This window comes from Hyla sarda, chromosome 9, assembly GCF_029499605.1.
Source record: "Hyla sarda isolate aHylSar1 chromosome 9, aHylSar1.hap1, whole genome shotgun sequence".
In the NCBI taxonomy this organism is placed as follows: Eukaryota; Metazoa; Chordata; class Amphibia; order Anura; family Hylidae; genus Hyla; species Hyla sarda.
In genome coordinates this window covers 15,816,132-15,837,105 of record NC_079197.1, presented here as the reverse complement: position 1 = coordinate 15,837,105, position 20,974 = coordinate 15,816,132, and the positions used below count along the sequence as shown (strand labels likewise).

At 43.1% G+C, this 20,974-nt stretch overlaps 1 protein-coding gene across 5 annotated transcripts in view; it reads right to left on the bottom strand.

Annotated features, from left to right (window-relative positions):
- The window catches only part of WNK3 (WNK lysine deficient protein kinase 3), a 133,578-nt gene that overhangs the window by 96,085 nt on the left and 16,519 nt on the right, over positions 1-20,974 (bottom strand). For all 5 annotated transcript variants that reach the window (XM_056540436.1, XM_056540434.1, XM_056540432.1 and 2 more), the window contains exon 2: positions 19,256-19,849. In XM_056540436.1, coding sequence (XP_056396411.1) covers positions 19,256-19,783 — 528 coding nt within the window. In that variant the 5' untranslated portion in view covers positions 19,784-19,849. The remainder of the gene's footprint in view (positions 1-19,255; positions 19,850-20,974) is intronic.

Sequence of the window (20,974 nt, the reverse complement as noted above, 5' to 3'; positions counted from 1 at the left end):
CTTTAATGTATTCTGATCTGCAGTAACCCAGCTTGGCCACTATAAGAGGTACTGAGCTGACTGCTTCTTGCTCTGTTTTACAACACATGCCAGAACCCCAGGCAGCTGATTGGTGGGGCTGATACTGATAGCCTATCCTAAGGCTAGACTAGGATATATAGATTTTGCCTGAAAAATCCCTTTAAATTCCACTACCTGATACTTTTATTCTCTGGGAGATAAGCCGCAATTAGAGGAGGTTGGCAGAAATCCCTCACTTCATAAAACATCTATGGAGGGATCGAGAGAGACAGCAGTCATCTGTTAATAGAAAGCTTTGGGAATACTAAAAATGTATGGTCTTCATTGTTTTCAGAATATTTTCTCTGTGAGAAGGATGATAAGGACATTTAAAGAGTCTGATTTGGACACTTTAACACAGCGGTCTTCAAACTGTGGCCCTCCAGATGTTGCAAAACTACAACTCCCAGCATGCCCGGACAGCCAACGGCTGTCCGGGCATGCTGGGAATTGTAGTTTTGCAACATCTGGAGGGCCACAGTTTGAAGACTGCTGCTTTAACAGAAGGATCAGCCCCAATATGTGTGGGGAAGACATCTGCACGTATTCAGTTCCTCAGCACTTACAGGGGAAACCAATAGGCTTGTCCGTCTTCCGAAAAAAGAATTGCTCTTTGTGGCTACTTTCTGATTTAAAAGCACCCAGTCCCCCCCCCACCCAAACAGTGTTTGAAAACCAGTCAATTGTTTTATAAAAAGGAAAGACTGGCATCAACATAAATCAAGAAAAAAAACATTCCAAACTTATCAGCAAATGACCACTTCAGAAAATAACCTGCTGGGAATTGTCCAGCACTGCCATAGAGCATACAGAGGAAATAAGCATACAATGCATCTATCAACAGGAAACACTTGGGTTTAACCTCAGCGGTAGATTTATTGGAGTAAAGTGTATTGGATTACATTAGTATATACCCACAGAAAGCTACGTTCGAGCCCTTGAGCACTCGGGGGTTTGGGGCCCACTGCTGTACGCCACAGTATATGTCGGCATACTGTTCTTGGCAGAATGTTGATAAATACCTGTGCAATACACAAAAATCTGTGTGAACCTAGCCTAACAAAATGCTAGTTAGTCTCCTGTCTTAGTATGTACCAAAAAGGTGCTCTATTGTATTAAAGGGGTATTCCAGGAAAAAAAAGCTTCTTTTTTTTTATATCCACTGGCTCCAGAAAGTTAAACAGATTTGTAAATTACTTCTATTAAAAAATCTTAATCCTTTCAATAGTTATCAGCTGCTGAAGTTGAGTTGTTGTTGTTTTCTGTCTGGCAACAGTGCTCTCTGCTGACATCTCTGCTTGTCTCGGGAACTGCACAGAGTAGAAGAGGTTTGCTATGGGGATTTGCTTCTAAACTGGACAGCTCCCGAGACACGAGTCATGAGGGAGCACTTAGACAGAAAACAACAACTCAACTTCAGACGCTCATAAGTACTGAAAGGATTAAGATTTTTTAATAGAAGCAATTTACAAATCTGTTTAACTTTCTGGAGCCAGTTGATATATAAAAAAAAAAAAAAAAAAAAAAAAAAAAAAAAAAAAAGTTTTTCCCTGGATAACCCCTTTAATGAGAACCTTTCACCCCGACTATGCTGCCCCTCGAAGGGGAGCATAATTTAGCAACAGGCTTGCTTTTTCTATTTTTTTTCTTTTCTGTTTTTTACCCCATTCTGGAGACCTTAAATTGGAAAAGTTATTCCTCAGACAAAAACCTTTAAAGCAGCCCACTTATTTTAAGGGGCACCATGTAATTGTTTAATTTCACCTTAGGGGGCCCTCCAGGAAAATTGACCAAGGTCCTTTAAAAATAGCAGCTGATTGCTGGAGGTTGCCAGGAGCAAGACACCCTCAGACCAGCTTATTCTCAGGGGGCCCTTCTAAACCAAAAACAGATAGTCCAAAATTGGTGCTTAGTGAGCTAGCACTCCATAGAGGTATATTGTTTTGGGCACCATTTTCTGTAAGCTGTTCCGACAATCCCAGGAGATCAGCAGTCAGATTCCTGAACCACCCGTCTGGCACCAACAATCATTCTACGGTCAAAGTCACTCAGATCCCATTACTTCCCAATTATTCTGTTTGGTCTGAACAATTTTTGTTTGTCCATGGTTATACACATCAAAGTGCTGGTACAGGATTGGCAGATTTTTGCATTACTAAGTGGGCATGAGAGCGTATTTAATGGTGTGGCCACTAAGCTTTAGCACTACTCTCCAGGCTTCATGCTCCTAATACAGGGTTAATGGTACTCTTCTGACTGACTGATTTTGTGTGCATATTCTTTCAGGCATTTGTTTAATCATCTCAGGATTCATTGAAAACTTTCATGCCTCGCATGGCTAGTTCTTGTTATATAATCTCAGTACACTGATGTATTATGCTGTGGACCTCTACTGTCAACCAGAAGCTTTGCTAATGTTGAGCTGGCACATATCTGTGCCAACATCCTGTACAAACATATTTTAAAATAAATAGAAGGGTTACTTTGGCTTCAGCTGCTTACAGTCCACCAATAATGGAACGAGAAAGGCAGCAAGAAATGCTTAACAGGGGGAGACAGCAGACAATGCGGGAAAGTTAGCAGGAGGTCAGTGTCCAGTACAAGGATCATTGTGGTTATTTCAGCCATGTTTCTCTATCTCCGAGGCTTATACGTAAATCCATCCCTAAAAGAAATTTCCTTTGACTTTTCAAGTCCATTGAAAAAAAAAAAAGCTGCATGAAAATCCACTCAAGAGCAGTCAGTCCATATGGCAGCCAGCATGCTCCTGTATGGTTTCTTAATTCCTCACAGAAAAGGGCTGAAATTGTAACAGTGAGTACGAGTACAATGTCTGTATACACCCATCACCACAATGGTATCAGCAAGGTCACCGATAGCAAGAGCAGTGACAAAATATCAATGAATAAACACAGTCATTTAGGTTAAACTTAAAGCTGAGCCTTTTCCTGCTGCTAGAGCACTTCATGGTCTTGGTCTGGAACACAAGGGAATGGCCGTAAAGCCAATTACTGTCTGAGGTGGGCGACTGCTGCAGGCAGTAAGTGGGCACTTAGGCAGGAAGTGCTAAGCAGTGGGAATGAGCATTGTCAGGATGGGGGGGGGGGGGGGGGGGGGAGCAGGTGGATATATGATTATTGTTTTTACCACAGCCTGAACCCACTGCACAATAATAACTCTTTCTGGACAACCCCTTTAACAACAGACTGGGGTATTGCTGTTTAGGACTCCAAATAACAGAAAGGCGCCTCAAGGTAAAAAAAAAAAGTTTCACAAACCCAATAGAATAGTATACAGTGATCCCTCAACTTACAATGGCCTCAACATACAATGGTCTTTTATGGACCATTGTAACTTGAAACCATACTCAACATACAATGCCAAGGACAGTCCAGATCTGTGAAACGTATCAATGGCTTGAAGAACCGACCAATCAGAATGGGCATCTTACTGGTAAAACCACTGTATTACTGAAGTGCATGCACTGACTGGTGTCTGGTAGCACCTCCCTACAGTACAGAGAGGTACTACAAGTTCTATACTACTCTAAACCTATGCCATGGTTACCTGCTCTTTTGGACACCAGGTGAGGCGGCTCCATCTTACTTTTTAGGACACTGTGTACTGTACAGGACCCTGAAGAAGCTCCTGTCCTCTACATAGACAGCGATTACAGCTCCCAGAAGATCTTTCTTACTTTTATATGTAAGGATTTGCTTTATCTGTATTAGTTATCTACTTATTTTTGTTTAATGCTCACTTTTTCCTATTTTTGGATGACATTTTGGGGCTTCAGAACCAATTATCAGGTTTCCATAGAGTTATGGTCCCAACATACAATAGTTGTCCTGGAACTAATTAATATTGTAACTTGAGGGACCACTGTATTTGTTAGTATTTTCCTACTAGGTGCAAGAACTTTTTATTGCTAAGCATTGTAGGTAGGCAGCTAACCACCGAGGCCACACAAGGATACTCTGACTTTGGCAAGAACCATTATTCTACATTTTCCAGAAACAAGTCTTCTCCACAAACTGTGTCTGGTTTTGCAGCTCAGTCTCATGGTAGCAAAAACCAGATAAGGCCCATGAATAAGGCTGCATTCACACCACGTTTTTGCTATACAGTTCCCGTATACGTTTTCTATGTGAAAACCGTACGGAACCGTTTTGAAAACCGTATGCATTGACTCTCCATTGAAAACCGTATGCCAAAAGATGCATCAGGTTGTGTCCGTTTTGCAAGTTTTTTCCTGTACCCAAAACTGTAGCCTACCATGTTTTTTTTTTTTATTTATTTTTTTAACATGGGAGTCAATGGGAACCGTACAGAACTGTATGTGCGTACGGTTCCATCTGGTTTTCACCATAAGGTTTTTGACTTTGCACAGTTTTTTTTCTTGGAATTCAAACAAGTGAAACTTTATTCATAATGGAGTGAAAAAAGTTAAAAACGTCTACTTTTTTTCTTAAAAAACAGATGCAACCGGACATTTTTTAAACCGTATATGGTTTTTAACTGTATACGGGTTAACATTTGTACACCTTTTGATACAGTTTAGTCTCGTTTTGAGGAATCAGTTTTTCATCAAAAACATGATACGGGAACTGTATTGCAAAAACGTGGTGTGAATGCAGCCTAAGAGTTTCATGACTTTCACAAATGTAACACACAAACACATATAAGGTGAAAATCCACACCAAGCAGTGCCTGCCAATGCCTGTAAAGGTTTGTATCATTATTTCATACAATCTATCTATTGTTGAACCTAGGTGGCCGACACCTACAACCCACCGTACACAGGTGTTCAGATAGGATACACTGTAACACATTTATTTCTCAACTCGGCACAGATTTCCACACTGGGTGTACACATCTGTGTGCCACAATACAGGCTGAAGTCATCTCTAAAATGTTGAAACCATAAAGGAAAATGTACTTAAAAAAAGGTAACTACAATTATAGAGGACACCTTTAATTTACTTTCTGTAAACTGTACTTATCAATTAAATGAGGCCCTTACCCTTGTACAGTATACTGACTGCGGCCCTTTTCTCTGTAATTACGGCGCCCCCCCCCCCCCCTAATCCCCAGTGCCTGTCTGCTGACTGGACAGCTTCCCCATCCATAATATTATGCACATTACTTTGTCTCCTCCATAGAACTACACTGCGCACAAGTTAAGAGCTCAGGCACAGTGGGGGAGGCAGTATGAGGTGTATGGTTATATGGTCCTCCTAAGCCAGTCAGTTATCTTATGGAAAGGTCGCCCATCTGGCTCATGGCACGGGGAATGGGGGCTACATAATTTTTGTAGGTTGGTCTGTAATTATTAGAGATGAGCGAACTTCCAGTAAATTCGATTCGTCATGAACTTCTCGGCTCGGCAGTTGATGACTTATCCTGCAGAAATTAGTTCAGCTTTCAGGTGCTCCTGTGGGCTGGAAAAGGTGGATACAGTCCTAGGAGACTCTTTCCTAGGACTGTATCCACCTTTTCCAGCCCACCGGAGCACCTGAAAGCTGAACTAATTTATGCAGGATAAGTCATTAACCGCCGAGCCAAGAAGTTTGTGACGAATCGAATTTATTGTAAGTTCGCTCATCTCTAGTAATTATTATTGCAACGAACAACTCAAGGTACAAAATACAAAAGGGGCGGGGGGGGGGGGGTTATCAAAACCGTTGACCTGCTGGGGACCCCGGGGATTGGCGCTGCAGCTCCCCGCTATCATTACTGCACAGAGCAAGTTTGCTCTGCGCGTAATGACGGGCAGTACAGGGGCCGGAGCAGCGTTATGTCACGGCTCCGCCCCTCGTGACATCACGGCCCGTCCCCTTAATACAAGTCTATGGGAGGCGGCGTGGCGGTCGTCACGTCCCCTGCCATAGACTTGCATTAAAAGGGCAGGCCGTGAGGTCACGAGGGGCGGAGCCATGACGTCACGCTGCTCCGCCCCTGTATCGCTCGTCATTACGCACAGAGCGAACTCGCTCTGTGCAGTAATGATAGCAGGGAGCCGCAGCGGCGATCCCCTGGGTCCCCAGCAGCGGGACCGCAGCGATCTGACGTCTTATCACCTATCCGTTGGATAGAGGATAAGATGTCTAGGGGCTGAGTACCCCTTTAATCCTTTCAGTACTTAATCCTTTCAGTACGCTGAAACCCGCGAAACCAGCTTGTTGCTGCCCACCCACACAGCCTCGGCTGTTGCGTTTTCTCGATTCCACCTAGGCCGGCTTACATTTGTCACTATATGATGATGAAATAAAGATTTTACAGAGGTGAGTGCAGATGTGATTTTCTTACCCCGGATTCTATTAGCATATCTTTTGCTCTTTATGCATCTTGCCCCCCTGTCCTCCAGACGTTACTCTCACTTCTTGTGACTACGGTTTTGCTGCATTAACACTGAATAGTGCCATCCTACCTTTCCTCTACTGCCTCATTTTATATGCTATTTGTATATCATGGCTTTTTTTCTCTAAGCCAATCAGAAACGTCTATTAGTTGCTGCTTGCCTCTTATTAAATATTGTATTCTTTATGTCTTTTTTTCTTGGATATCAAAGATTTAGTTTTTGTACCTTGAGTTGTTGTCTTTTGCAATAATAAATTTTGTAGGTTGGTGTTTAGACTAATTGTGTATGACAGACTATTTATTTTCCATTACTTTGGTAGCCATGGAGTAATTTTGGGAGCTGAGACTATAGTAGTGTTTTGCTGTGCTTTGCTGTGTTTACATAATTACAGAGGACAGGGTGCTGTATGAGTAAGGGCCTCATTTTATTGATTAGTACTGTTTACAAAAATGTTAAATTAAAAAGGCACCCTGTTTAATATAGGCACGGAAACCCTACAGCTACTCAGACATAACATAATTTTCATAATGTTTGTTTATAAAGCACCAAAACATACAGCACTGAACCAAAATATACTAACAGGTTTAAGAAAAAAAAAATTGTCATTAAAATCTGATTAACATCACAGCCTGAGATGAGGAAAGGAGTGATTACTGCCAAATCTGCTTTGCTCTTTTTCTATTGCAGGCACTATGGGTCTATGCGCACTACGGAATTTCCACCCGGAGAAACAGTCAGTGCTACGATCAGAATTTTTTGCTGAGAAATTCTGTAGTGTGCATGGTCCCTAGTGGTATGTTTCCACTTCAGAAATTCAGCAAAGAATTTAATTGCTGTATTTCTTACAGTGGACCCGAGGTGTTCACAACGCTCTGCAATAAGAACTGCACCATTGAAAAAATGGACAAGTATTTTTTTTTAAACGTATCCCCTAAAGAGAAGTTTTAGATCGCAGAAGGTCCGAGCGCTGGGGCCCCCCTTCCCCAACCACCCCGCGATCTCCTATTTAGTTCCCTGGCTCTCCTATACAGGACCCCTGCCCGAAGCAGGGCTACCACGCCCCCACCATATAGTTCTATGGGAGAGCCGTATGCCAATCTTCGGCTCTCCCCTTCGGATAGGGGGTAAATTTTGTTATATGATACTTGTCCTTTAAGTCTTCCGGACTGCACATGTTACATTTTTTGCCGGAAAACAATTCCACATCAGAAGTTCCATTACGGAATTTCTGACCTGTGAACTGATGGGCAGAATCCAGTTGAGACCAACGGGAGGCTGCTGCAAAAAGATTCAGTGCGGAATATCCATAGCGTGTATGAGTCCTTAAACTCCATGTGTGACAGTCTGGTTACTAGCTTAGCATGCTAGTTGTCACGCAGCAAAAACATGGCAACCAGTCTCTCGCAGATCTTATTACAGTGTTTCCCAACCTGTTGCTCTCTTTGTTCCAAAACTACGACCCTCGACATCCAAAGACTTTAGTGCTACGATAAGTTCAAATAATGGAATTTTCTGCTGTAAACCCATGGCGAATCTAAATATATAAGATGTAGATTTTGCTGCAAATTTACTGTAGTTTTCATCCATAAAAAGGGCTTTAAACACTAGGTAAAGGCCAAAGTCTCACGATTGTATAATAAAGCACCACAAAAAAGATAAAAAAATAAATAAATAAAAAAAAAGGATTAATAAAATAAAATGATGCACTGATCTGATTTATAATAAAGAGGTTTTGGCATGCCTGAACAAGTAATAGAGGTTCCTGCCATCAAGCAGCATGGTCCAGACAGAATGGTGTCATTTACTCTGTGTGAATGATTTTATAACACTATAGAGCAGTGATACGCAACCTGCAGCTCTCCAGAGGTTACAAAACTTCAACCCCATCATGTCCAAACAGCCACAGGTTGTCATTTGGGAGTTGCAGTTTTGCTAAAGCCATGGGTTAGAGATCTCCGCTGTAAGATATTGGTCATATGCTCCAAGGCTCACAGATCGTAGGGCACAGGAACAAACGCATAGGAATTATATTTGTGTGTGATCCATTTTCATTCTTAGACATAGACATCCACTCATCCTCTAATATCAGCAAAATGAGTTTCTGTAAATTGCAAGTTCAATGGGGAGAATTTACGAATACCATCATATGACATGCCAGTCTCAAGTAAACTTCCCACTGAGGTTTGTTGTGGGAGATTTAATCTAAGGTGCTGGGTGCCAGCACTTTAATAGATCTACCACAGTGCAGTACTGGCCATGAGCACCGCAGTGGAACCTACACAAGCTCTGGTCAGGTCACTGGCGTAAATCCTAGTAAATGTGGCAGGATGTGGTCACACCCCTTATACGGGGAGTCCCCCGCACTCCCTCCAGAGTTGTGCAAAAATTTATTCTGTCAGGAGATAAACCCAGGTGACAGAAATGCACACTTGACCCAAGTACACACAAGCTAAGGGGAAGTGAGCAAAGAAATGCATCCATGTGTTTTACTGGAAAGCAACTGGTGGACTAAAAAAAAAAAAAGGTTGAGCTGCAACAAGGTCAGCAATTGGAAATTCCTGTTTCACAATTCACCAAACTGCAGCTGCCCCTGAATTGTCCTAACTATTAAAATATAACATATGTCTTGTACGGTAAATAACAAATGTAAAAAAAAAAAAAAAAAAATTTATAATATCTCAAAAATATTTAAAAGCGATTTTAACCCCTTAAGGACCCAGCCATTTTACACCTCAGGACCCGGCCATTTTTTGCAATTCTGACCACTGTCACTTTAAACATTAATAACTCTGGAATGCTTTTAGTTATCATTCTGATTCCGAGATTGTTTTTTCGTGACATATTCTACTTTAACATAGTGGTAAAATGTTGTGGTATCTTGCATCCTTTCTTGGTGAAAAATCCCAACATTTTATGAAAAATTTGAAAATTTTGCATTTTTTTAACTTTGAAGCTCTCTGCTTGTAAGGAAAATGGATATTCCAAATAATTTTTTTTTTTATTCACATATACAATATGTCTATTTTATGTTTGCATCATAAAATTTACGTGTTTTTACTTTTGGAAGACACCAGAGGGCTTCAAAGTTCAACAGCAATTTTCCAATTTTTCACAAAATTTCCAAACTCACAATTTTTCATGGACCAGTTCAGGTTTGAAGTGGATTTGAAGGGTCTTCATATTAGAAATACCCCACAAATGACCCCATTATAAAAACTGCACCCCCCAGAGTATTCAAAATGACATTCAGTCCGCGTTTTAACCCTTTAGGTGTTTCACAGGAATAACAGCAAAGTGAAGGAGAAAATTCACAATCTCCATTTTTTACACTCGCATGTTCTTGTAGACCCAATTTTTGAATTTTTACAAGGGGAAAAAGGAGAAAATGTATACTTATATTTGTAGCCCAATTTCTCTCGAGTAAGCACATACCTCATATGTCTATGTAAAGTGTTCGGCGGGCGCAGTAGGGGGCTCAGAAGCGAAGGAGCGACAAGGGGATTTTGGAGAGTACGTTTTTTTGAAATGGTTTTTGGGAGGCATGTTGCATTTAGGAAGCCCCTATGGTGCCAGAACAGCAAAAATCCCCCACATGGCATACCATTTTGGAAACTAGACCCCTTGAGGTACGTAACAAGGAATAAAGTGAGCCTTAATACCCCACAGGGGTTTCACGACTTTTGCATATGTAAAAAAATAAAAATAAAATTTCACTAAAATGTGTGTTTCCCCCCAAATTTCACATTTTTGCAAGGGTTAAGAGCAGAAAATACCCCCCAAAATTTGTAACCACATCTCTTCTGAGTATGGAGGTACCCCATAAGTTGACCTGAAGTGCACTACGGGCGAACTACAATGCTCAGAAGAGAAGGAGTCATATTTGGCTTTTTGAGAGCAAATTTTGCTCGGGGGGCATGTCGCATTTAGGAAGCCCATATGGTGCCAGGACAGCAAAATAACCCCCACATGGCATACCATTTTGGAAACTAGACCCCTTGAGGAACGTAACAAGGCATAAAATGAGCATTTACCCCCCACTGGTGTCTGTCATATCTTTGGAACAGTGGGCTGTACAACATTTTTAATTTGCACAGCCCACTGCTCCAAAGATCTGTCAGACACCTGTGGGGTGTAAATTCTCACTGCACCCCTCATTACATTCCGTGAGGGGTGTAGTTTCCGAAATGGGGTCACATGTGGGGTTTTGTTTTTTTTGCGTTTGTCAAAACCGCTGTAACAATCAGCCACCCCTGTGCAAATCACCTCAAATGTACATGGCGCACTCTCCCTTCTGGGCCTTGTTGTGCGCCCCCAGAACACTTTACGCCTACATATGGGGTATCTCTGTACTCGAGAGAAATTGTGTTACAAATTTTGTGGGGCTTTTTTCCCCTTTACCTCTTGTCAAAATGAAAAGTATAGGGCAACACCAGCATGTTAGTGTAAAAAGTTTATTTTTTTACACTAACATGCTGGTGTAGACCCCAACTTCACCTTTTCATAAGGGGTGAAAGGAGAAAAAGACCCCCAAGATTTGTTAGTCAATTTCTCCCGAGTACGGCGATACCCCATATGTGGCCCTAAACTGTTGCCTTGAAATACGACAGGGCTCCAAAGTGAGAGCGCCATGCGCATTTGAGGCCTGAATTAGGGATTTGCATAGGGGTGGACATAGGGGTATTCTACGCCAGTGATTCCCAAACAGGGTGCCTCCAGCTGTTGCAAAACTCCCAGCATGCCTGGACAGTCAACGGCTGTCTGGCAATACTGGGAGTTGTTGTTTTGCAACAGCTGGAGGCTCCATTTTGGAAAGAGTGGCGTACCAGGCGTTTTTCATTTTTATTGGGGAGGGAGGGGGGCTGTGTAGGGGTATGTGTATATGTAGTGTTTTTTACTTATTTTATTTTATTTTGTGGTAGTGTAGTGTTTTTAGGGTACAGTCACACGGGCGGGGGGTTACAGCGAGTTTGAGCTGCCGCGCAAAATTTGCTGCATCGCAAACTTGCAGCCCGATACTCACTGTAAGCCCCCTGTACATTCACAGGGGGGGGGGGACCTCCAGCTGTTGCAAAACTACTACTCCCAGCATGCCTGAGAATGTTTGGGAGTTGTGGTTTTGCAACAGCTGGAGGCACACGGGTTGGGAAACACTGAGTTAGGAAACAATGTTTCCCAACCAGTGTGCCTCCAGCTGTTGCAAAACCACAACTCCCAAACATTCTCAGGCATGCTGGGAGTAGTAGTTCGGCAACATCTTTAGAGCCAGATGTTGCCGAACTACAACTCCCAGCATGCTTGGAGTTGTAGTTTTGCAACATCTGGAGGACTACAGTTTGCAGACCACTAATACAGTGGTTCCCAATCTGTGCCCTTCCAGATGTTGCAAAACTACAACTCCCAGTATGCCAAAACTGTCCAGGCATGCTGGGAGTTGTAGTTCTGCAACATCTGAAGGGCCAGATGTTACAGAACTACAACTCCCAGCATGCCTGGACAGTAAGGGCATGCTGAGGATGTGTAGTTTTGCAACATCTGGAAGGGCACAGTGGTCTCCAAACTGTGGACCTCCAGATGTTGCAAAACTGCAACTCCCAGCAGGCCCAGACGCCAAGGGCTGTCTGGGGATGCTGGGAGTTGTAGTTTACAGGGTCCTATTACAGCAATGCATGTCGCTTTACGGCGACGTGCATTGCTGTAAAGGGCCCGACCGCGGCTGAAGATCCACTCACCTGTCGCCGCCGCCGTCTTCATCGCCGGGATCCGGGTCTTCAGGGACGAGGTAAGTACCGGGGCCGGTCCCCAGCACTCCCCCGTCCCCCGCCGCGTCCTCCGGTCTTCCTCCCGTCCTCTCCGGACTTTCAGGGGCCGGGCAGGACGGGAGGAAGTAACCGCCCCCCCTCCTGCGATTGGTCGGTTAACTAACCGACAGATCGCAGGGTATAGGAGGAGGTGGCAGGCTTGCCACCTCGCTCCTATACGTTAGCATGGTCCTGGCTGTCTGTGACAGCCGGGATCATGCGAAATTACCGGGTGGTCGGGTCCCAGAGACCCGATCAGCCCGGTATCGCCGCAGATCGCAAGGGCGATTTCCCTTGCGATTTGCGGCGATCGCCGACATGGGGGGCCTACATGGCCCCCCTCGGCGTTTGCCCTGGATGCCTGCTGAAGGATTTCAGCAGGCATCCAGTTCCGATCTCTGCCCGGCGAGCGGCAGAGACCGGAAAACGCCATGACGTATGCATACGTCATGGGTCCTTAAGACCCAGGGTGTGAAGACGTATGCATACGTCATGGGTCCTGAAGAGGTTAAAGTCAAATCAATACCAAAATTGTACCGATATAAAACAGATTATGGCTCAAAAATGAGTCCTCATATAGCCTGGTATACGGGGGAAAAAAAAAACACATTACAGGGGTCAGAAAATGTCAAAAAAAATAAAATTCTAAAAAGTTCTTTTTTTTTTACATAAGTAAAATGTGACAAACTATGCAAATTTGGTATTGCTGTAATCAGGTCGACCTAAAGTATTAAAATAACATTTTAGCTTTGAAAATGGCATAATAAAGAAAACCACCAAATTTGCTAAATCATCTTTTTTTATTTTATGAAATTTTTTTAGGTTATGAAAAAATAAAAGGTGTTATTACAAAGTACAATCAGTCCTGCAAAAAAGTAAAAAAAAGTGTTAGGGCTAATATGGCGCAAGGAAGAAAAAAACTAGAGTGCAAAAACGAAAGAATGCTAGGACAAGTGGATGGTCAAGAGGGACAAGTAGATTGTGCTCCTGTTTTAGTCCCTTGGGCAAGTATTTTTTTTTATTTCTACACCCGTTAACACAAGGGCAACACCGTTAACACTAGGTTTTCTACACTTCTCCATTGGAAGTCTATTGCTATTTTTCCAAGAAAAGCTACAGTCTGCACATTTTTTGCTTTAAAAGAAATGTCTTAAGGTGGTTCATGCTGTCTAAACCAAGTTCAGAATGAAGCGGCCTCAATTAGCTATAATTTAAAGGGGTACTCCACCCCTAGATAGGGGATAAGATGTCAGATCGCCAGGGTCCCACTGCTGGGGACCCCGGGGATCACTGCTGCAGCACCCCGCTATCATTACTGCGCAGAGCGAGATCGCTCTGCACGTAATGACGGGCAATACAGGGGCCGGAGCATTGTTACGTCACGGCTCCGCCCCTCGTGAAGTCACGGCCCGCCCCCCATCAATACAAGTCTATGGGAGGGGGCGTGGCGGTCGCCACACCACCTGCCATAGACTTGCATTAATGGGACGGGCCGTGATGTCATGAGGGGCGGAGCCATGACGTCACGCTGCTCCGGCCCCTGTATCGCTCGTCATTACGCACAGAACGAACTCGCTCTGTGCAGTAATGATGGCGGGGTACCGCAGCGGCCATCCTCGGGGTCTCCAGCAGCAGGACCGCGGCGATCTAACATCTTATCCCCTATCCTTTGGATAGGGGTTAAGATGCCAGGGGCGTAGTACCCCTTTAAAGGCGATTTTCCCTGAAGATAAATCTAAACTAAATGTAAAGTGAAATTAAATATATTACCAACATACAAGTTTTTCTGAAAATGTACTCTTAGATTTACAAGACCTACTAATCCCCCATGTGCCTTTTTTGTTTTGCCCTTGGTTACTACCATCTTAGGGCACCCACTAACACAGTCGAGCATGCTCAGTTTAACTCCTTTGCTCCCAGCCTAATGTTGTAATTAGTTACACTACACACTGCTCATAGCGACAATCCACCACTATGAGCAGACACGTTGCGATGCGAGAGTAGCTGTGCGCATGCGCAGTATACTTGCACACATCACGGCTGCTCTCGGCCTAGCTCAGGGAGCAGGGAGAACGGCCACTATGTATGCGAGTACACTGCGCACGATCGCAGCAACTCGCACATTGCAGCATGATCACGCACAGATGGAGGAACAAAATGTAGGGGTCCATTGTCGGCAGATCCGCAGCGTAAAATGCGCTGCAGATCCGTCCGTGTGAAGATACCCTTATGGTGTGTTCACACGTACAGTATCCTGCACAGATTGGATGCGGCGGATTTTCTGCTGCAGATTTCAATGTAAACTAAATGACTAAGCACAGCTTCTAATCTACATTTACGAATCCTGCGCATCAAATCTGTGCAGAATACTGTTTGTGTGAATAGACCATTAATGTGTTCCTGTCAATACCTGTGCTCTGGGCACCGAGGACTGGCAGGGCTCTGGGCAGTGAGGCTCTATGACACGCCCCTCGTCTCACACAGCAGGATGATTGACAAGCCAGGAGGCTGCACAGAGCTCTGCTTGTCCCACCCATACTTCCTTCATTTGGTCTCCTCAAAAACACACAGACAATAGCTGCACATTTGTTAACCAATGTATATTACAAATATACATATAATGGTATTATCTACATTATATAAAAGTTTTTGCTAATGACAGGTACACTTTAAAATACCCAGTACTGCATACATCATCCAAGTGTATCAGAATGACTCTGTACATAATCTGCTTTTCCCCATAATATTACACCAAGCAGTTTGTTTTAATTTAATAACTTTCCTGAGGGTAATGCTAAGGCTGCCAAATGAAAATAATGCAATGTATTGTGTCATTTATATTCAATGTTACCAAGAGAAAAAATGATTGCACGTAAACAACTTTCTTATTCTCATTTAATTGAAACATTATACTTCCTTGTATTGTTTTGTCTATCTATACACAAAATAATTGCACACAGCCAAGAACCTTAGAAACAAAAGTGAGTGCACCCCTAAGTGAAAACGTCCAAATTGGGCCCAATTAGCCATTTTTACCTCCCCAATGTCACGTGACTAGTTAGTGTTACAGGGTCTCAGGTGTAAATGGGTGTGTCTTGCCTACAGTCAAGCATGATGGTGGGCGTCTCGTTCGGACCGATCAATCACGCGATCGTGAAGTGGCACCCGTGCCACCTCACTCCTGCTGGTAAAGGGTGATAGGTGGCATCTCTGGCGCCACCTATCACCCTTTTTTTCAGGGTCATCGGAGACCCAATTGACCCGGAGTCACCACTATTTGCCCCCCGAGGGGTTTGCACGGGGTACCTGCTGAATAACTTCAGCAATCATCCTGGTCTGGTCCCCGCTCTGCGAGCGGGGGGACCGGAAATTCCCAGAGGAGTACAGGTACGCACTGGGTCCTTAAGTACCAGGGCGTCAGGGCGTACCTGTGCACCCTGGGTCCTTAAGTGGTTAAAGGCTATGTTCACACAGGGGGAGGAGGGGGGGGGGGGGAATGTCCATACAGATGATCTCTGTGCAGAGAGCTGGCAGGATATGCCGGCACTAGGACCGCATGGGTATGCACTGTCTCACAGACAATGCATTCCACGTGGAGTACGCAGAAACAGACATGGCTATTCTTTCTCTAGACACCGGAATCTGAATTTCCGTGGCAGATGTTTCCAGCACGGAAACTCTAATATGCGAACTATACAGCAGAATCACCGTGCAGAATTCCAATAAGGGATTCCACATGGAAATTCTGCCATGTGAACACAGTCAAACTGTCCTAGATTTAAAGGGATACTCCTGTGGAAAAAATAATATTAAGTTAAAAACAGATTTGTAAATTACTTCTATTTAAAAATCATAATCCTTCCAGTATTTATCAGCTGCTGTATGCTCCACAGGAAGTTCTTTTCATTTTTTATTTCTTCTCTGTCTGACTACAGTGCTCTCTGCTGAGACCTCTGTTTGTGTTAGGAACTGTGCAGAGCAGGAGAGGTTTGCTGTGGGGATTCCTGTCCTGGACAGTTCCCGACAAGGACAGAGGTGGCAGCAGAGAGCACTGTGGTCAGACAGGAAAGAACTACACAACTTCCTGTGGAGCATACAGCAGCTGATAAGTACTGGAAGGATTAACATTTTTAAATAGACTTAATTTACATATCTGTTTAACTTTCTGGCACCAGTTGATTTAAAGAAGAAACTTTTCCAGCAGAGTACCCCTTTAATTCAATCTTGCAGTTGACTGTAGGCCTCACACTTATTGACCTAAAAAGGAGGGATTACCAGATATAAAAGGGGACCATGTTATAGTGTTATTCTTATAGCATGCTTGGCTGATTCCGTAAGGGGTGGGCTGCGGGTCCAACTGATGGAGAATGGAGAACTGGAGAACTGGAGAATGGAGCCCCAATTATCCTGCTTTAATTGAGAACATTTACTTAATTTATTCTCTATGGGAGCACCGAAGATTGCAGACTACAGTGCTGAGCTATATCCGGCGCTTACATAAACAATGAGTAGACCGCCACTCCATTCCGATGGGAGACTATGGGCATACTACTCCAGAAAGTAGGGGGTCCCAGAAGTTGAACCATTTGCAATCAGACACTTATTTTATCCTGTGGATAATGGATTAATGTTATAGCCTATAATACTTTAAACGTTAACACTAGTGCATGTCTATAAGCCAGAACCACAATCAACCTGCAAAACAAAACTATGGCTGTCAAACTCTACACTGCTCAAAGATCACAGGCACCAGAACCAGCGGGGCAGCTTGGGTACTTTTTAGTGCCCTTTATCTCCATAAAATCATTCAAGTAAAGGTCCCAGGTCTGCAATAGTTGAAATGCTGACCATACATCTTCCTGTACTATAATATTTTGCCAAAATAAAAAGTTGTCCACCGCAATTAGTCAGTTTGGTGCAATCACATTTCCAAAGGCAAATGACACACTGACAGACACTTCTGGTGGTGTCCTACCTACCTGAAGAAGTAAAGGATCAGGTATGTTGAAATCCAACTGTCAACCCTTCTATACGCCAACATCTGTTTGGGGGGGGGGGGTTCACAAAAACATTAATGTTGGTCGGTCCCAGGTTCTGCCAACATTTATTTAAAGGGGTACTCCGGCGCTTAGACATTTTATCCCCTATCCAGATCACAGGGCCATGTGAAGTCACGCTTCGCCCCCCTCAATGCAAGCCTATGGGATGGGGCGTGACAGCTGTAGGCTTGATTGAGGTGGGCGGAGCATAACCTCACACGGGGCGGAGCCTTGACGTCCCAATGCTCCAGCCCCGTGATCGACAGTAATCAGACCCGGAGCGAACATGCTCCGGGGACTGATTTTAGCGGGGTGCAGTGTGCAAGATCACGGGGTCTCCAGTGGCAGGACCTTTGGATAGGGGATAAGATGTCTAAGTGCCGGAGAACCCCTTTAATTTGTATGACCAGCTTAGTGGAAGTGGCATCCTAAAGGTCTCCAACAACCAACTCCATGACACTCTTTATAATAACATTTGAGTTGAAGTGTACCTGTCATGATTAACCCCTTAAGGACCCGGGGTTCTCTGTTTTTACACTTTCATTTTTTCCTCCTTACCTTTAAAAAATCATAACTCTTTACATTTTGCACCTAAAATCCATATGATGGCTTATTTTTTGCACCACCAATTCTACCTGGTAATGACGAGTCGAGTCATTTTACTCAAAAATCTACGGCGAAACAGAAAAAAAATAATTGTCCGTCAAAATTGAAGAAAAAAAAACGCCATTTTGTAACTTTTGGGGGCTTCCGTTTCTACACAGTACATTTTTCTGTAAAAATGACACTTTATTCTGTAGGTCCATACGATTAAAATAATATGCTACTCATGTAGGTTTGATTTTGTCGTACTTCTGAAAAAGAAATCATAACTTCATGCAGGAAAATGTATACATTTAAAATAGTCATCTTCTGACCCCTATAACTTTATTTTTCTGCGTACGGGGCGGTATGAGGTCTAATTTTTTTGCACCATGATCTGAAGTTTTTAGCGGTACCATTTTTGTATTGATCGGACTTATTGATCGCTTTTTATTCATGATATAAAAAGTGACCAAAAATTCGCTATTTTAGATTCTGGAATTTTTTTGCGCGTACGCCATTGACCGTGCGGTTTAATTAACTATATATTTTTATAATTCAGACATTTTTGCAAGCAGCGACACCACATATGTTTATTTTTCTTTACACTTTTTTTTTATAGGAAAAGGGGGGGGGGGGTGATTCAACCTTTTATAAGGGAAGGGGGTTAAATGATCTTTATTAACTTTTTTTTCACCTTTTTTTGCAATGTTATAGCTCCCATAGGGGGATATAACACTGCATACACTGATCTTTTACATTGATCAATGGTTTCTCAGTGGTTTTACAGCTGTTCGGGATGCCGCAATTTCACCGCAGCGGTCCAGAGCTAACCGGCATTAGTTTAGTTTCACTTTAGACACGGCGATCAACTTTGAACGCTGCATCTAAAGGGTTAATAGCGCGCTGCACCGCGATCAGTGCCGCAAGCTATTAGCCACGGGTCCCGGCCGTGGTTAGAGGCCTGGCCTCAGGACGTACATGTACGCCCTGGGTCCTTAAGTGGTTAAGAGAATGAGAGGGGAGAGGCATAAAGTAGCTCACTAACTGAGTTCGTTCTCCTGATTGGTGGGGTCTCAGCACAGAGACGCTGGGCAATCAAAACTTTGGGGTATGTCAAAAGTTTTTTTAAATGACAGGTACACTAAAAAAAATAAAAATAAATGTTCTGTGTAAATACGTGACCCAAGTGTAGGTGTTCAAATGCTCAGTTTCCATACAGCTAAAAGATGAGAAGTTTGTGAGAATCGTGACTATGTGCCTCTGCAACACCTCTGAAAGTAAATGAAAGACGCATTCATAACCTATAACATTCCAGGAAGCTTGAGAGCAAACACAGGATTTACCGCCTGCCACAGTCAAGCAAATGCACACAAGTCAATGTGAAATTGGAGTTTCAGAAAAAGTGGACTAACCTGCAGCTCACACCAAGCAACTTCTACCCAGGTCTCAGTGTCCAGTCCTTTGAAGACTGTTTTAAAAGCCCCACGGCCCAACTCAATGTCAAACTTCAGAAATCGGCCACCAGGAGAAGTTGCCACGGCTTTCATTTCTGCCTCCTCCTCCATTTCCTTCTCTGTTTTCTCCCTAGGGGAGTCCTTAAAGACATCAGATACCACTTTCGGTTCATTCTTGTCATCCTGGCCTACACATATGACATTTGCCAAGTGGCCATCCACTTGCTGTATGCTCTCACAGCCAGCAACCTTTTCCTCTTTGAGGGGCTGCTCCAATATCCTGTCATCTTCGGTAATGTCTACACTCTTTCTAAAAAATCGCTTTCTTTCACTAGTCCCTGAAGCAGATAAAGGTTTGTCACTCTCTTCCATGCTGACATGTCGAACCAGATAAGATCCCTGGGGGACAAGGTTCTTTTCTGCAGAAAATCCAGCTGGTTTGTCAGACTCATCAGTGCTTGTAGGTTCCCCAGAATCAGTCGCCATTTTCCTCAGATTTGCTGTTCAAGTTTTCACAGAATATACAGTAAATGATCCTTCCAGATTTAAGACCTGTAGGTATAAAAAAAGAAAAACACAAAATTAAAACCTGAAGTCATAATAGGTTATATACAGGTTATTTTTTTTCTTAGCACGGCTGCAGTATACACAACAGACAAGTCTAAGTCATTGAAGACTGGCCAGTTAACACATCGGGTGAGTAAAATGCACAGTGTAAACACATGGCAGACCCAGTGTGCTTAGCATTCAGGGATTTCTAGCTGCATGCCAACCCGACAATTTAGACATGGCTTCTGGGATCTCTAACATAACAATGTCCTGTTTTGTGCATTAAGCACTGCGGCACAACCACCACCTGATTTAGATTAGGAGAAAAATCTCAAACAGCCTAGTTAATGAAAGGTTGGCATATTACCCTGCCCACCAGAGAGCTGCCCAGGAGAGAGATAATTTTGTCTAGAAAGTGATGAACTGAAAATAAAAACAGGCAAACCGTTCTGTAATTAGTGTTTTTTTTTTTTTTTTAAATCCTTTATTTTACATACACATAAAACAATGTTACAAGACAAAATAGAAAAAAATATATAATCCAATACAGTTAAACAGAAATAATCCATCTCTTCTCCCTGCCTCTCCCTCCCCCGTCTCATCTCTCCAACTAGGGGTTCAAATAAATTTTACTTTCTTCTCTGTCACTTATCTACTAGTGTAACTTACGGTATAATCCCTCTAAATAACAACCGTTGTTGGGCCTGCATCCTCCTTTTGGTTAGAGCATTTCATTAAAAAAAATTAGGATATTTGGAATGAGTAAACCATTGAGTATAGCTAAGTAGCTTATATCCTCTTGGAAAGATCTCCAAGCAGACAAGAAAAACAAAAACAAACCAACAATCTTGACATTCATAAGGCCAAATCTTATGTAACTTGACCGGAACCCTATACCATCTATACAGTATTTTAAAACTTGCTTCTTGGTGATTAGAGCATATAGAAGTGCTATGTGTTAGTATAAAAATGTTGGTCTAGTCCTGTCTTCATAGGGGAACTACCCTGAATCTATGTCGCCCCTATAATTGGGCGATTTTTCAAATTTTCAAACCACGGGATAGCTTTCAGGGAGAGTTGGGATTCCTCCTGTTCTATTTGAACTAGGGATCGACCGATTATCGGTAT